Consider the following 16,864-nt stretch of genomic DNA (forward strand, 5'->3'; position numbering starts at 1 on the left):
GAATAATGAAAATATTCTGGAATTAGACAGTGGTGATCAATGCTTAACTTTGCAAATATATGAAAAAACACTAGTTTGTACACTTTAAAATTGTAAACTTTATGGTATGTGAGCTAAATCTCAAAGTTATTATTAAAAATAAAGTTAAAATAATGACAATATCTAAAAAATCAATGAGATAAATAACTGCCTGAAAAAGAATTCAAAGCAGTCACCTCAAATGTACTGATCTTTTTACCAATGTTACCAAAGTTATGAATCCAGCAACCTCAGACTGTATTCTGGGGAGGAGTGGGACACCTTAAAAAAAAAAGTGGGCTGTCACATGGCATTGCATGAAAACCCTGGAATTGGTAAGTATGGGCTGATTCTTATGACACTCCTGAAAATTAGTGTGAACCCTATTCTCGGTTTTGAGGACAAAACAAAATGGTAATTAAAGCAGAAAATATGGCCAGTGGCCCAAGCACTGTAACTCATCACACAGCCCCAGACTCGGCGGTGAGAGAGTTGTTCACAACACACTATGTAATCAACTGGAAACCATATCCAACAGCTCTTCTTATCCAGAAGAAGAAACTGAGACCAGAGAGATTAAGTGATTTGCCCTGCAACCAGATAGGATTTGTCTTCTTAGGAGGTATATCCTTCAGCAAGTGGCGTTCCCATATTCAAAAAGAAAATGAAGTGAAATGTCAGTGATATTAAAACGCCTACTCACACTAACTGAAGCAAGAAAAACCTGTGTGTGACTCACTTTTCAGGTTCTCCCTCCAACACCACCTAGGAAAAGGCACACCTGCGCCGTCAGCATTCTCTGCAGACACTCTGTGATCAGTTACACCCACGAGAATCCAGCAACCATGACATGAAACACATTTAAGCCTGAGCGGTCCCCTTTCGTGTTCATACTTTATAAAAGCCATTAGGACTTACTTCAATGTTCTCCACAATCCTCGTAACTACTGAGGCAGTGACTGAATACCAGTAAGACTCCCCTTTCTGCTGGCGTTCGTTCTACAAGGGAAAGAGCTGGTGTTAGAATCCAGGGCTTTGCTGATTTCGAGTCTCACCACCACCACTCTCAGGCCAAGAGGATTTCTGTCTTGCCTTCCATTTTTCCTCCAGGGCCTGAAGGAGAGCTTTCTTGCGCTCCCTTTCCAATAGCTTCTCCTTTTCATCATTGAAATCCTGTATTTTTTCAGGGGCTCCAATTAAATGAAGGCTGGAGATGGAGATCACCCAAGGGTCCACATGGGGGCGGTAGAAAGGAATCTGAAGGGTCACTTTCCCAATTAAGCCTGGGAAGAGGAAAGTCTTGTTAAATGTCTGACATGTGTTTAATTCTATTTTTCTGTATTCTTCTAGTGTCCTTTAAGGAGTATCATTATTTTTACCATTTACTTTTTAAGAAGACAAGCAGTCAGTTTTCCCACATGTGAAACAAATGCTACTAGGCTGAAAGCTGTAAGAACAAAGGCATAAAAAGTAGAAGTTGGAACAAGGTCAGTGTAACTTTTTCATATCAAATGCAACATCTCTACTCTGGAAATTACCTCTTCCCCAATGGGACTACATCATAAATTTCCCTGGGGTTTCTTTCTCCCCATGGCACTTGCACAAGCCTGTGGGCACACAATTCATTTCTTTTTCATTATTAATTAGTTGGCTGATAGGTACTTACTAGGAGTTAACAGACTTACAATACACCCAATTTCGAACACAGCGACTGAAACATTGGTCATGTTGCGATGGAATTCTATCGAGAAGGAATTCTGACTCTTCATGAGACCTTGGACTGATAGGAGAGCTACATGGCCTAGGAGAACCGTGACACATATTTCCCGAGTTCTACCATTTCTAGCCAAGCCTCCCAGAACACAAGGCTTCTTTAGCTTCAATTAATAAGAGGCAAGTCACCACCAAGGAGTAAAGCATAAGAGCATGTGAACTATCTGACCTAAGGGATCTCTCAGAGATCCACACAGCCCAACCAACAGTCTACCTCGGAAAGTAGAACGTTAGCAGAGTGTGATCATGCCTGCCTACGATCTAGAATTTGAGCACGAGCAAACTGTTATATTTAAGATAAAAGAGTATCATTGACACCAAGTGATCAGCTGTGTAATCCAGTAACAAATGAAGATATATGTCACAACAAATAATGAAAAAATAATTTTGGCTTTATCTAGAAAAATCAAAGTCAGTTCTTACATTTAATAAAATTTATATTATAACCTGAAACCATACACCAATGTTCACAACAAAGAATTCTAACAATAATTAGTGCACAGTTGCAATTCTAATCTTAACTAATTGGGAGGACAATTATATGACAGCAAAATATGACTTCTGCTACATTCCATTTTGGCAGAACAAGCGTAACAAGGGTCATTTTTGCCAAAACATTAGAAAACATCAATTTTCCCTAAAAGCCTCTCTTAATCCTTTGATATTCAATTAAGAACTCTTTGGCAGTATCGATCATGTCATCATTCTTGAGTTTCTTTCAGATTCTAACTTGTCACTGCCTTTGCTTGTGACTCTGGCAGTTCACCCATGACTTGAGTTAACTTCAAGAAAGCCTAAATCTCTTGCAAATTTTCCATTTTATTTCACCTAGCAACTGATTTACATTGTACATACACTTTATTGTAATATATGTACCCCCAAAATAAGGGAAAGACTGACTGACATCAACAGGCTACTGGTCAATGACAAGCAGTGTCTAAAGAGGGACTAATTTTATGCGTGGTCACTTAATAGAGAATATTTTTATTCTGTGACAATTCTTGTTTCTTTACCAAATCTAGTAACTGCAAAACTCCAATAATACTTGCAAACGTTAACTGAGTGTGCTGGGCACTATACTGAGTAACTTTAATGCATTAACTCGGGTATTCCTCTCAACCACCCTACGATGTAACTACGATCGTCCCATCTTAAAGATGAGGAAGCACACACAGAGCTGTGAGGGAACTGCCCCAAAGTCACACAGCCAGAAAATGGCAGATATGGAATAGAAACCCAAGCATACTGTTCCCGAGCCCACCTTTCATTCAAAAGAGTCAACTGTCTCTCAGTAATATGTAAAACCTGTGTGCTGTGCTCGGTCACTTCAGGCATGTCTGACTCTTCGTGATCCCATGGACCGCACCCCACCAGGCTCCTCTGTCCATGGGATCCTCCGCTGGAGTGGGTAGCCATTCCCTCCTCCAGGGATCTCACTGACCCAGGGATCGAACTCGAGTCTCCTGTGCCTCCTCTATTGCAGGCAGGCTCTTTACCACTAAGCCACTGGGGAAGCCCAAAATGTATAATGAATTCTCTAAAAATAAGAATCTCCTGTGTCTAAGACAGAAGTTTCCAGACCTTTAAGAATCACCTGGGGAGCTTAGTAAAGGTGCAGGTTCAAAAAATAAATAAATAATGATGCAGGTTCAATGACACGTCTTCAGAAACTCTAATTCAGTAAGTCTGGGGGCTACAACCACCCCAAGAGCATCCTGACACTAGCAGCCTAGGGACCACACTTGAAGACTGATCAAAACTCCTATTCTGCCTCTTCCTGGTCCAACAGAGCCAGACACAAGGGTTCTCAGTTTCCACGTCCCAAACAATGTAATACCGCCTCCCTCTCCCTTGTTTCACATACCAGCTTTGACCTCGAATGGTAATTCCAGTTCTTTCAAGGCATCTTTCTTTAAAGGCAAGTTTTCTAATTCAACAGCACCTAAAAAATAAAAACACCGTAACATGTTCGTCCAACAGATGCAGTAGGTGCCTACTGTGTGCACATCAGCGGCGAGTAAAGGGAGAGTTTCCCATGGAGGCCCAGGCCATACCTACCACTGCGCTCTATCTGCACTGATGTCCTGACCTGCCCACTCTGACATGTAAGCCTGCCAGCAGACAAAGGGCTTAGGGCAGGGATCAGACTCTAACAAGCCAGGGTGTAAATGTTTCAGTCCTTACAGGGTCTATTGTACATTCTCTCTTTTTTTTCTCTACAAGTCTTTAAAAATGGAAAAGCCATTCTCAGCTAGCAGAGGGATCTGGCCAGGTGGCCAGTTTACATGCCCCAAGTTTAGGCGAATATTCACCCAAGGACCATTAACATTTGGATCACCTGGGATGAAACACAGATCCTGGTTTCCCCATCCAGATATCTCTGAAACTGAAACAGAAATTTGCCATTTTTAACAAGCTCTCCTAATCCACTACCCGCCCTCCTAAAATGATATATTCCACACCATGTCTAAGAGCTCCTGTGAGTTCAGTAAAGTTGGTCATCAGAAGCAAGTACACTCTCTCTTCTGGAAAGCCAGCCTAAACAGGTTCTCCTTCCCACCCTCACTTGCAGAGTAATGAGCAAAGGCATGAACTGGACCACTGCTCAAGGTCCTTTTCAGCCCCAGCTTTTACCATCACTTAAACCCAAAAGTACTAGATGTCTCCGACACACACTGACGGGACAGTCATGGGGGTGACACTCTCGAAGCTACGGAAGTGACCCTTCCCTGTGCCTAAGGCACGGTGCTGGCCCTTGGGATTATAAACAAAGCCAGGCAGGGTCCCCACCCTCAAAAAGCTGGGGACACAGCCATCATTTTATAAAGTTGTTTGAGCAACAAAGTTGATTTCTGAGTCATATAAATCTGTCTGAAATATATTTTCAAGAACAGAAAGTACAGACAACAACTAGCAACCATTAGCTGGCAAGAGAACTCAGAAGAAAGGAAAGCAAGTCTTTTCCTCCAAAGACAAACTAATACAAGAAACCTGATTACTTCCCCCTTTGAATGATTAAGATGTGCCTTACTGGCGTCTAAAGAAGTATTCAAAGCTAGCATCTAGGCAGATTCTGAGCAAATGGACCCAACTTATTTTTCAGATGTTTGTAGGAACACTTGTCCACATAGCGTTCCACACACCTTAAGATGAACCAAAAAGAGAAGTTAATTGTCTCAGAGAGCCCAGAAACAATTCTATATCCACATTTGGGGAGAAAATGATCATTAGGGGGAAAAAATGTGAAACACATCCCTTATCAGTTGAAACTGACTTAAAGGGAGGAAACCATACAGTTTCTTCTTTCAAAGAGCAACATTTGCAACTTGACTCACTTGCCCTATTTTTCAACACCCAAATCTGTCACAAAGGCAGACAGCCCCAGGTTTCCATGGCTGCTATGCCACATGGAGAACTGGACTTGCAGGCAATCCATGCAATGTTAACAATTAAAGAAGCTGAACCAAAGAGAGTAAAGGAGGTGGTCTCGAAAGAAGACACAGAGGCAAAAATGAAGAGAAAAGGCAGCCTAAAAAGTCCAAAACAAGGGAATCAGACAAAATACAGATCGAAGGCTTCCTACTTCCCTACCCACAACCAGCCCTGCCGGGAAAGGTCCTTCCAAGGAACCAGGCCACAAAGCACCCAGCAGAGGTGAGCACCCTATAGATGATAATGTTTGTTGGTTTCCAGGCAGAAAGTCTGCAGACTTACTTATGGATGGCTCTCTCATGCCAAAATTCCTCAGCTCAGATTAATAAGAAATCTACTCACTAGTGTGCAGTGTGTGTGCACTCAGTTGTGTCCAACTCTTTGCAACCCCAGGGACTGTGGCCCGCCAGGCTACAGAGGACTGTTCATGAAATTTCCCAGGCAAGAATACTGGAGTGAGTTGCCATTTCCTACTCCAAGGGATCTTCCCAACTCAGGGATCCAACCCAGGTCTCCTGCATTGGCAGGCGGATTCTTTACCACTGGGCCACCTGGGAAGCCAGAACTAGGGTGAATTTAGAGTAAATACCTAATGACTACTCAATCCTCCTTCCTAGGCTCTAGGAAAGTCAACCTCATTTAAAGGGCCAACCTGAGGTTCAGAGCTTATAAAACAGAAAAGGAGGGGGAATCTAAACGTATGCCCACAGCCCACAGTTCAAACTCCTTGACTCAGCACTGGCAGCTGCTACCTTCTGGCCTCAAACCATCTGAACATGCCCTGCAGGGGTCCACCTTCTGCCTCTACTCACAGGCCTCGTTCTGCTGGAAGGTGGTCACCCAGTCCGGGCCATCTACCAAAACCCTGCAAGACCCACTCAAAAGCTACCTCCAGAATAGCTCTCTCAGAGTCCTTCAGACAGGATGAATGATCCTCCTCCCACTGCATTACAGTTGGATCTCTACTGTAACAACGTAATACATACCGCTTCTATTACTGTACACTCATTTCTGCCTCCCTGACAGGTTAACAGTTCTCTTAGAACAGGGACTACAGAGGAGGGAGCTGGGATGATGATATTCATAATGATGATGATGATAGTACCCTGAGATCCTACTATTTACCAAGCACTTTATATGCATTTCTTAATTTGATCCTCACAAAAATATAATGAAGTATTATTTTCTTCACTTTTAAATTAAGAAAAGTGAGACTTAGAGGATAAGCAGTTGCTTACAAATAACAGAGCTGGTCAGTGGTAGTGCCAGAGTTCATACCAGGCCTGGCCGATCACTGGTGGCAAGAGGGAGAGGGGGTGGGAATTCTCTGGCGGTCCAGTGGTTAGGACTCCGCATTCTCACTGCTGAGGGCCCGTGTCCAATCCCTGGTAAGGAAACTAAAATTCCACACGCCTCATGTTACAGCAAAAGAAGAGGCTGGAGGTGGCGGGGGGTGTGCCGGGGGGGGCGGTGCTGGTGAAGAAGAGGCTTTTATGTAACTTGCTCACAGTCACAAACAACCCTAAAGTGGTGGAGCTAGGGTTAAACCCTATGCCTGAGCTCCAAGTATTTTCTATTGTCTCCCCTTTTTGTGTCATTCCATAATATAGAGTCCTACCCAAAGCAGGTGCTCAGTGTTTGTTGAATGACTGAACAAATGAAATATTATACAGGTGTTGTCTCTGTCCTTCAACTTCTCCTATGCTATTTCGCATTTTTATTGCTTTAAGCATGTGTGCACAGTCTATCCTTGAAGTCCAATGCACCAGCCAGTCATAATGCTGATGCTCAAATGGTGATGATGACTAACACTGACTGAGGGCCCACTGAATGCCAAGAGTAGTTCTAGCTCTTTGACCCACATTAATGGGTTCAGTCCTTAAAACTGCATGAGACAGGGAATATTCTCTCCAATTTGCAGAAAGGGAGACTGAAGCATTAAGAATTTGAGTAATTTAGTGCAAGGGATGTAGGGTACAACACAATAAGTAGAGTTAATGTATATGCTGTATATCAAAATTGAATCCTAGGAGCTCTCATCATAAGAAAAAAGGTTTATTTCTTTAATTTTGTATCTAAATGAGATGATGCATGTTCACTAAACTTACTGATGATCATTTCATGATGTAGGTAAGTCAAATCATTATACTGTACACCTTAACCTTATACAGGACTCTGTATCAATTATATCTCAGTAAAAGTGGAAGAAGAAAAAAAGAGCTCTTTCGTCTAGGCCGCCGACATGCCATCCAGACTAAGGAAGACCCGGAAACTTAGGGGCCACGTGAGCCACGGCCACGGCCGCATCGGCAAACACCGGAAACACCCGGGAGGCCGAGGTAATGCTGGTGGCATGCATCATCACAGGATCAACTTCGACAAATATCACCCAGGGTACTTTGGAAAAGTTGGTATGAGGCATTACCACTTAAAGAGGAACCAGAGTTTCTGCCCGACTGTCAACCTTGATAAATTGTGGACCTTGGTTAGTGAGCAGACACGAGTAAATGCTGCCAAGAACAAGACAGGAGCTGCTCCTATCATCGATGTGGTTCGATCAGGTTACTACAAAGTTCTGGGGAAAGGAAAGCTCCCAAAGCAGCCGGTCATCGTGAAGGCCAAATTCTTCAGTAGAAGAGCTGAGGAGAAGATTAAGAGTGTAGGTGGGGCTTGTGTCCTGGTGGCTTGAAGCCACATTCTGGGAAATTCATTAAATGTTAAGTGCTTTTCTCTTCAAAAAAAAGAAAAAAAAAAGAAAAAAAGAATTGGAGTAATTTGCCCAAGTTATTGGTCTAAGTGAAGGAACTGGGATTCAAACCCAGTCTGACTACAAAATTCATACACTTGACAACTATTTCGGTCTCCTTTGCATGTCCCAAAGTATCTGTAAATATCTCTCAGTTCAGTTCAGTCGCTCAGTCGTGTCTAACTCTTTGCAACACCATGGTCTGCAGCATGCCAGGCCTCCCTGTCCATCACCAACTCCTGGAGTTTACTCAAACTCATGTCCATTGAGTTGCTGATGCCATCCAACCATCTCATCCTCTGTCGTCCCCTTCTCCTCCTGCCTTCAATCTTTCCCGACATCAGGATCTTTTCAAATGAGTCAGTTCTTCACATCAGGTGGCCAGAGTTTCAGCTTCAACATCATTCCTTCCAAAGAAATCCCAGGGCTGATCTCCTTTAGAATGGACTGGTTGGATCTCCTTGCTGTCCAAGGGACTCTAAAGGGTCTTCTCCAACACCACAGTTCAAAAGCATCAATTCTTCAGCACTCAGCTTTCTTTATAGTCCAACTCTCACATCCACACATGACTGCTGGAAAAACCATAGCCTTGACTAGACGGACCTTTGTCGGCAAAGTAATGTCTCTGCTTTTTAATATGCTGTCTAGGTTGGTCATAACTTTCCTTCCAAGGAGTAAGTGTCTTTTAATTTCATGGCTGCAATCACCATCTGCAGTGATTTTGGAGCCCCAAAAAATAAAGTCTGCCACTGTTTCCCCATCTATTTTCCATGAACTGATGGGACCTTAGTTTTCTGAATGTTGAGCTTTAAGCCAACTTTTTTACTCTCCTCTTTCACTTTCATCAAGCGGCTCTTTAGTTCTTTGTTTTCCGCCATAAAGGTGGTGTCATCTGCTTATCTAAGGTTACTGACATTTCTCCTGGCAATCTTGATTCCAGCTTGTGCTTCATCCAGCCCAGCATTTCTCACAATGTACTCTGCATATAAGTTAAATAAACAGGGTGACAATACAGAGCCTTGACATACTGCTTTTCCTATTTGGAACCAGTCTGTTGTTCCATGTCCAGTTCTAACTGTTGCTTCCTGACCTGCATACAGATTTCTAAAGAAGCCGGTCAAGTGGTCTGGTATTCCCATCTATTTCAGAATTTTCCAGTTTGTTGTGATCCACACAGTCAAAGACTTTGACACAGTCAATAAACCAGAAATAGAGATATTTTTCTGGAACTCTCTTGCTTTTTCCATGATCCAGCGGAAGTTGGCAATTTGATCTCTGGTTCCTCTGCCTTTTCTAAAACCAGCTTGAACATCTGGAAGTTCACGGTTCACGTATTACTAAAGCCTGGCCTGAAGAATTTTGAGCATTACTTTACTAGCATGTGAGATAAGCGCAATTGTGTGGTAGTTTGAGCATTCTTTGGCATTGCCTTTCTTTGGGATTGGAATGAAAACTGACCTTTTCCAGTCCTGTGGCCACTGCTGAGTTTTCCAAATTTGCTGGCATATTGAGTGCAGCACTTTCACAGCATCATCTTTCAGGATTTGAAAAAGCTCAACTGGAATTCCATCACCTCCACTAGCTTTGTTTGTAGTGAAGCTTCCTAAGGCCCACTTGACTTCACATTCCAGGATGTCTGGCTCTAGGTGAGTGATCACACCATTGTGATTAACTGGGTTGTGAAGATCTTTTTTGTACAGTTCTTGAGTGTATTCTTGCCACCTCTTCTTAATATCTTCTGCTTCTGTTAGGTCCATACCATTTCTGTCCTTTATTGAGCCCATCTTTGCATGAAATGTTCCCTTGGTATCTCTAATTTTCTTGAAGAGATCTCTAGTCTTTCCCATTCTGTTGTTTTCCTCTATTTCTTTGCATTGATCGCTGAAGAAGGCTTTCTTATCTCTTCTTGCTATTCTTTGGAACTCTGCATTCAAATGGATATTTTCCTTTTCTCCTCTGCTTTTCACTTCTCTTCTTTTCATGCTATTTGTAAGGCCTCCTCAGACAGCCATTTTGCTTTTTCGCATTTCTTTTTCTTGGGGATGGTCCTGATCCCTGTCTCCTGTACAATGTCACGAACCTCTGTCCATAGTTCATCAGGCACTCTATCAGTCTAGTCCCTGAAATCTATTTCTCACTCTACCATATAATTATAAAGGATTTGATTTAGGGCATACCTGAATGGTCTAGTGGTTTTCCCCACTTTCTTCAATTTAAGTCTGAATTTGGCAATAAGGAGTTCATGATCTGATGATCATGATCTTCAGCATTACTGGTCAGGTAAATATCTCTAGACAAACTGAAATAACATTCTCATTCTTCTCTCGTATCCTCTGCCCCCAAACCCTCCTTAACCATGTCATCAAGATCAACAAAAAAGTTTTCAACTCCTTTACAAAGCCATTCTCTCAGTGCATTGTGATGCTCTAAAACTTTTTTGGCCAAGCACCATGGCGTGCTCTGGATCCATAAACATAGAGTAACTACATCAGTTACGAAAGAAAAAGCATGTTTCTATTCTGCAGAGACACATTCCTCAAACTCCGTAGGCTTGCTAAAAGCCATAGAGAATACTCTTTAAGAAAAGATAGGCACAGAAAAGGGGTAGAAAGCTTCAGAGATACCCACAGTTGTCCTTACAAGATATATTCTGTCTGAAATTGCTGAGATTAGAGGGACTTCCCTGGTGGTCTGTGGCTGAGACTCCGAGTTTCCAATGCAGGGGGCCCGCACTCAATCCTTGGTCTGGGAACTAGATCCCACATACCGCAACTAAAGATTTTGCCTGGCACAATGAAGATAGAACATCCTGCATGACACAACTAAGACCCAGCACAGCCAAATAAGCAAATAAAAAAATTTCTTAAAAACAGCAGCTTTAGCTAGGAGGGTCAAAGAAGCATCTTTGAGGAGGTGGCATTTGAGCAGACTGGACCAGAGTGAGGACATAGTCACGCAGGCATCTGGAGGAAAAGTGATCTGGGTGTTTTGCATGTTCAGGACCAACCAGGAGGACAGAAGGTCAAGTGTTAGGATCAAAGGTCAGGGAGGAAGGAGGGCAGACCTGGTTGTTAACACAGGTCAATTCTGGGTAGTGGGTGTGTCTTATGTTCTGGATTTTTTTTAATTAAAAAAAAAAAAAACCTGAAACAAAGACAGACTGATGTAAAATGTAGCAGCTTGCTTGGCAAAAGGATAAACGGGAGATCTACCCATTGTGGAAGGCCCTGTGTGGGATCAAGGTGGTCATTCCTGCAGGACAAGTATATCCGCTCTGTATACTAGAAGGCAGGGGGTTGGAGTCCAGCCCAGCCCAGCCCAGCTCCATCCCATCCCCCATATGTCATGGAAGTCAGTCCTTGAATCAGAGTCAGAATCAGGATGGAGGGGAGCTAGGACCTAGTCCAGAGATCGCAGAGACCAGGTGATCCACTGAGGCTGCCCCCCTCCCCACCCAGTACACACCTGGCTACTTGGTCAAGCATCCTTTCATGAAGAGTCCACATGCAGGCTGAATCCTTTTCAGGGACTTGCCTGGTAGTCCAGGGGCTAAGACTCCACGCTCCCAATGCAGGGGGCCCAGGTTCAATTCCTAGTCAGGGAACTAGATCCCACATGCCACAACTAAGAATTCATACGCTGCAACTAATACCTGGTGCAGCCAAAATAAATAAGGAATAATAGCTTTAAAAAATAAATAAATAAAATTGCTGAGGTTCAAAGTCTATTATCAGTGGAGACGCCATAACTGATCAGATACCAATTGCTATTCGTTAATTTCTTTAGCAAACATCCTTCTTACCACATCCCTCTTGAGAAAGCCAGCTCTGTTGTCAGCAATGTTGTGGTTTGCAGGGCTCCTTCTGGGCCCAGTAACCTACCCTGTTCATCCCATTAGCTTCACAGTGTGTCTGAGAACTTCAATACGTGACCAAAGACATAAACTCGACACTACTATTATACTTTAAACACAGCTCTTTCCCGGGCAACCGGTCACTTTCACTTCCCATCAAGAAGCTCCCGTCCAGGAAAGTGCAGAGGAAAAAAAAGAATAGGAAAGAAGCCATTGCTGTTTCCAATGAAAGGAAGGGAGCAGGGGGGTGCAACCCTGCAAGCTCCCTGTGACCTCTCGCTGCCATGATCCTTCCCCTGGCTTGGGTGGGTCAGGAAACCGCAGAGGCTTCTGGGAACAGTAAATCACTGCACCTGTGCTCAGGCTGTCCACGCATCTGCTTCACGGCCAGCCCCCCTAACCTGCCCCAGTACACTTGCCAAAACTCACACTCCCAAGGAAGCCCAGGAGGTTTCCACTATGTTTGAGGCCCCCTTTCCTCTTTCTATGATTCTACATGTTTGCAAACTGACTTGATCTTCTTTCTTTTCCTAGATGTGTTAAAGGGTTCCGTTTTGAGTTGAGCAAAGAGAACTTAAAGCAAGGAAGGAGAAGAAAACACTTTTCCAATCCCCTCATCAAACCACTGGGCTCCATTTAGGAAGTATAGCCTTGTCAAGGTGAAAATGTCTCAAGCTTTAGGTATTTTACTAGTCAGCAAGACAAGATCCCATAAACTCTGTCGGAAGACCCTACAGTAATATGCGGGTATCTATTACACACCAGCAGGAAAGGAGCTTCAAAGGCCACTCCACTTGATCCTTACAGCAACCCACAGAGGTACACTGCCCTCTAATCATAAGAAATTGAGGCTCAGAATTGCAATGATTTGTTCATACAGCTAACAAGTTACAGCAGGATTTGAAGCTGAAGCTAATGCCACTGTCACTACATCCTGGCTGCTTCCATAAAGCCCTATAAAACTAAAAACCTTAACTGGGGCAAAGCATAGTCACCAGTAGTATGGTCTTTTTAAAATTATTATTATTCTTATGTAATACTTCCCTAAACTCTATGACAATATAGCTACCTACTTAAGTTACCCTATAATAATAATACTCAGTGTCCTATGGGGGAACATTATTTTCTTTTGCACATATTTGGAACAAAGCCATCTGGCCATTAAGGTTTACTATTCTCAATACAATAAAAAGAATATAAAAAATAGATATCCAATCTGCAAAGCACAGTTCACCAAAAAGAGACACACATACTCACCTTTCAAAAGCGCAACGGAGAGTTGGTCAGTGTTCAGGTTATTGACATATTTCCCCAGGTAGGTATTAAGAACCCAGGCTACAAGACCTTCCAACATGACTATATCCTCAAGACAAGGTGTCTAAAACTCATGGATTATTATTTATTTCTCTCTCTCATGGTCACAGAAGAATCTATGGAAGAAGAAAAAAAAGAAAATGAACAGAAAAACCAAACAATTTTTCCAAGATGATATCCTACTCTATCTGTCCTGAAAGTAGATGGATATAAACCTCAGATTTAAAAAAAGACGGGGTGTGAATGTTCACAGCACCACCATTTACAATAGCCAAGAGATGAAAGCTACTCAAGTATTGTCAACAGATGACTGGATAAAGGTGTGGTTTACATATACAATGGAATACTACTCAGCCATCAAGAAAAGAAGGAAAGGGACTTCTCTGGTGGTCTAGAGGTTAAGCAATGCAGGGGACACAGGTTCAATTCCTGGTCGGGGAACTAAGACCCCACATTCCTCGGAGCAACTAAGCCCACATGCTACAACTGCTGAAGCCCACGTGCTCTGGAGTCCCCAAGCCACAACTACTAAGCCCATACACCACAACTGGAACGCCCACATGTCTCAACAAGAGATCCCCAACAACATAACGGAGATGCCACGTGCCGTGAAACATGATGAAGCCAAATGAATAAGTATTTTTTAAAAAGAAAGAAAATATTGCTATTTGCAGCAACATGCATGGACCTAGAGAATATCAAACTAAGTGAAGTCAGAGAGAGAAAGACAAATACTATATGATATCATTTATATGTGAAATCTAAAAAAATAATGCAAATCAATCTATATATACAACAGAAACAGACTCTCAGACATAGAAAATAAACTTACAGTTACTAAAGGGGGAAGAAGGGAGGGATAAATTCGGAGTATGGGATTAGCAGACACACACTGCTGCTGCTGCTGCTGCTAAGTCACTTCAGTTATGTCCGACTCTGTGGAACCCCAGAGACGGCATCCCACTAGGCTCCTCTGTCCCTGGGATTCTCCAGGCAAGAATACTGGAGTGGGTTGCCATTTCCTTCTCCAATGCATGAAAGTGAAAAGTGAAAGTAAAGTCACTCAGTCGTGCCTGACTCTTAGCGACCCCATGGACTGCAGCCTACCAGGCTCCTCTGTCCATGGGATTTTCCAGGCAAGAGTACTGGAGTGGGTTGCCACTGCCTTCTCCAAGCAGACACACACTACTATACATAAAATAGATTTAAGCAACAACAATCTACTGTGTAACATAGGGAACAATATTCAATATTGTAAATAACCTATAATGGAAAATAAACCTGAAATATATATATTTAGAACTGAATCACTTTGCTGCACACCTGAGACTAACTTCAATATATATTAAAAAAAAAAAAAGAATGATGGATGGGAGACACTGTTAAGATGCCACCACTAGTAAATGGAGGGCCAAACCAATACATTACATACTGATGCAGCTGCAAAGAATGGTCACTTATAAATTAACCAAAAATTACCTACAATTCAAAGTTGTGCATCTTTTTGATGTAACTGATCGTTAAACTGATTGCTTTTGTTGACTGACCTGGGCATTAGGCTGTCCTGATCAGAGGTTCTATCCATATGTGACCTGGCAACATCTAGAGATATTTTTGAATATTATGACTGGGGGCTGGGGCGGGGGGCGAGGGGGATGTGGCTGGAATTTTGCCACTGGTACCTTGTGAGAGGAGACAGGACATGGAAGTTGTTGAACTCCCTACAATGCACAAGACAGCCCTTCACAGCAAAGAATTATCCAGCCCAATATACCAACAGTACCAAGGATGAGAAACCCTGTCAAAAATGGCTCAAGAGGGACTTCCCAGGTGGCGCACTGGATGGGAGTCTGCCTGCCAATGCAGAAGACACAGGTTCAAACCTTGGTCCAGGAAGATCCCACATGCCTCAGGGCAACTAAGCCCGTGCGCTACAACTACTAAACTGCCGTGCCCTAGAATCTGTGTTCCTCAACAACTGAAGCCACCGCAGGGAGGAGCCCTCACACTGCAATGAAGCGTAGCCCCCAACTCCCCGCAACAAGAGAAAGCCCAAGAAAAGCAATGAAGACCAGCGTGTGTTAAGTTGCTTCAGTCCTGTCCAACTCTTTGCAACCCCATGGACTGTAGCCTGCCAGGCTCCTCTGTCCATGGGATTCTCCAGGCAAGAATACCGGACTGGATTGTCATTTCCTCCTCCAGGGGATCTTCCTCACCCAGGGATCGAACCCAAGTCTCTTATCTCTCCTGCATTGGCAGGTGGGTTCTTGACCACTAGTGTCACCTGAGAAGTCCAACGAAGACCCAACACAGTCAAAAAAAAGAAAGAAAAATGGCCTAAGAGATTGTATCAATGAACTTCATATTTTGCAATGATCCCCTTAAACCTTCCTGAAATCAATTTTGCAAATTTGTTTATCAGGATCATTTATAAAATGATATAAATGGAAGGGAGACAGCAGTGGTTTATCACTGTTCTTAAATGTCCCAGAACTGCATTACTGGTATTTGGACACCAGCTGATGCTGATACAATACCTTACTCAGAAACTACAAACACCAGAAATCTTCTGGTTCCAGGTATAGTATTCACATCCAGTATTGATTTATCACTGTCCACCATAATAACTGGTGTTCATTAGCATTACAAAAAATAAATTATTTTTAGTATTCCATAAAATTAACATAGGGAACTTGAGACACAAAAGTTTAAACGGTATCAAGATTTCTCAGCTAGTAGATCCCAGTTAGTTAGATGTGGGCTCCACATCTTGCTCTGAGCCAAGCATGTGGGACACAAACCCACCACGCCTGACGCTCCAGGTTTGCTGTGGCAGGCATCCCACTTGGAACTGGCCCTTTCTGGATCCTTTCCAACCACTTTGCCCCACCTCCAGTGATTCATCTTAGTGCCAGAAGACATTCTTAGGCCAACTGAGAGGCCTCCACCCACCAAAACCCCCCAAACACAAAGCTCTTTAAGAGTTAACCTGCAGGAAAAATTGTTTTTTATTCGTCAACAGTGTTCCGCATTTCCAGATTAAATTAACTCTTATTTGTCAACAACGACAGTAAAAACATATAAGAAAATAAGTGCTTTGTTGTTGTTTAGTTGCTAAGTCACGTCTGACTCTTTTGGGACCCCATGGACTACAGCCCCACCAGGCCCCTCTGTCCATGAGATTTCCCAGGCAAGAATACTGGAGTGGGCTGCCATTTCCTACTTCAGGGGATCTTCCTGATACAGGGATCAAAGCTGAGTCTCTTTAGTCTCCTTCACTGGCAGGGAGATTCTTTACTACTGAGCCACCTGGGAACACTAATTTCTTTCCAAAGATCTTTTGTAAAGCACATTTTATGTAAAATTACGAACCTGCTAAAAATTATCAGGTACATTTATTTAAAGAAGAGATTACAAGAACAAGTTTCTTAAAATAAGAATAAAGGAAACACTTGATTATAACTTTAAACGAGTAAATCTTTGAAAACGAAACATGAATCTGACTAATCTATTCTTACTATGCAAACTCCAAACACACTTAAACAAAGAGCCAAAGTCGGAGCACTCTTTATTTTTGAAGTAACTGCCATTGATTCTGGCCCTAAATGCCAACAAACTCTGAAGTGCCAACTACAAGTGCTCTCTGAGTAGGAATAAAGGGAAACAACTATCAGTTTGTACACAAGATCTACTTCCCCTGAAGGTGGAGGAAGGCAAAGACCAGATTA

The 16,864-nt window shown here is 42.8% G+C and overlaps 2 protein-coding genes across 2 annotated transcripts in view; one reads left to right on the top strand and one right to left on the bottom strand.

Moving 5' to 3' along the window:
- Positions 1-13,176, bottom strand: part of VPS13D (vacuolar protein sorting 13 homolog D) — a 260,686-nt gene extending 247,510 nt beyond the window's left edge. The window contains exons 1-4 of the mRNA XM_068986146.1: positions 13,080-13,176; positions 3,656-3,733; positions 1,111-1,301; positions 937-1,017 (exon numbers count right to left, since the gene is read on the bottom strand). Coding sequence (XP_068842247.1) covers positions 937-1,017; positions 1,111-1,301; positions 3,656-3,733; positions 13,080-13,176 — 447 coding nt within the window. The remainder of the gene's footprint in view (positions 1-936; positions 1,018-1,110; positions 1,302-3,655; positions 3,734-13,079) is intronic.
- LOC138090553 (large ribosomal subunit protein uL15) lies at positions 7,450-7,946 on the top strand. Its single transcript, XM_068986207.1, has one exon. The coding sequence runs from the start codon at positions 7,466-7,468 to the stop codon at positions 7,910-7,912; it is 447 nt and encodes a 148-aa protein (XP_068842308.1). The 5' UTR covers positions 7,450-7,465; the 3' UTR covers positions 7,913-7,946.
- Positions 13,177-16,864: the final 3,688 nt, after the last annotated feature.

This window comes from Capricornis sumatraensis, chromosome 14, assembly GCF_032405125.1.
Source record: "Capricornis sumatraensis isolate serow.1 chromosome 14, serow.2, whole genome shotgun sequence".
Lineage (NCBI taxonomy): Eukaryota > Metazoa > Chordata > Mammalia > Artiodactyla > Bovidae > Capricornis > Capricornis sumatraensis.

Excerpts from the sequence above, each read along its gene's own strand:
- LOC138090553 (XM_068986207.1), top strand. The coding sequence starts at position 7,466 with ATGCCATCCAGACTAAGGAAGACCCGGAAACTTAGGGGCCACGTGAGC.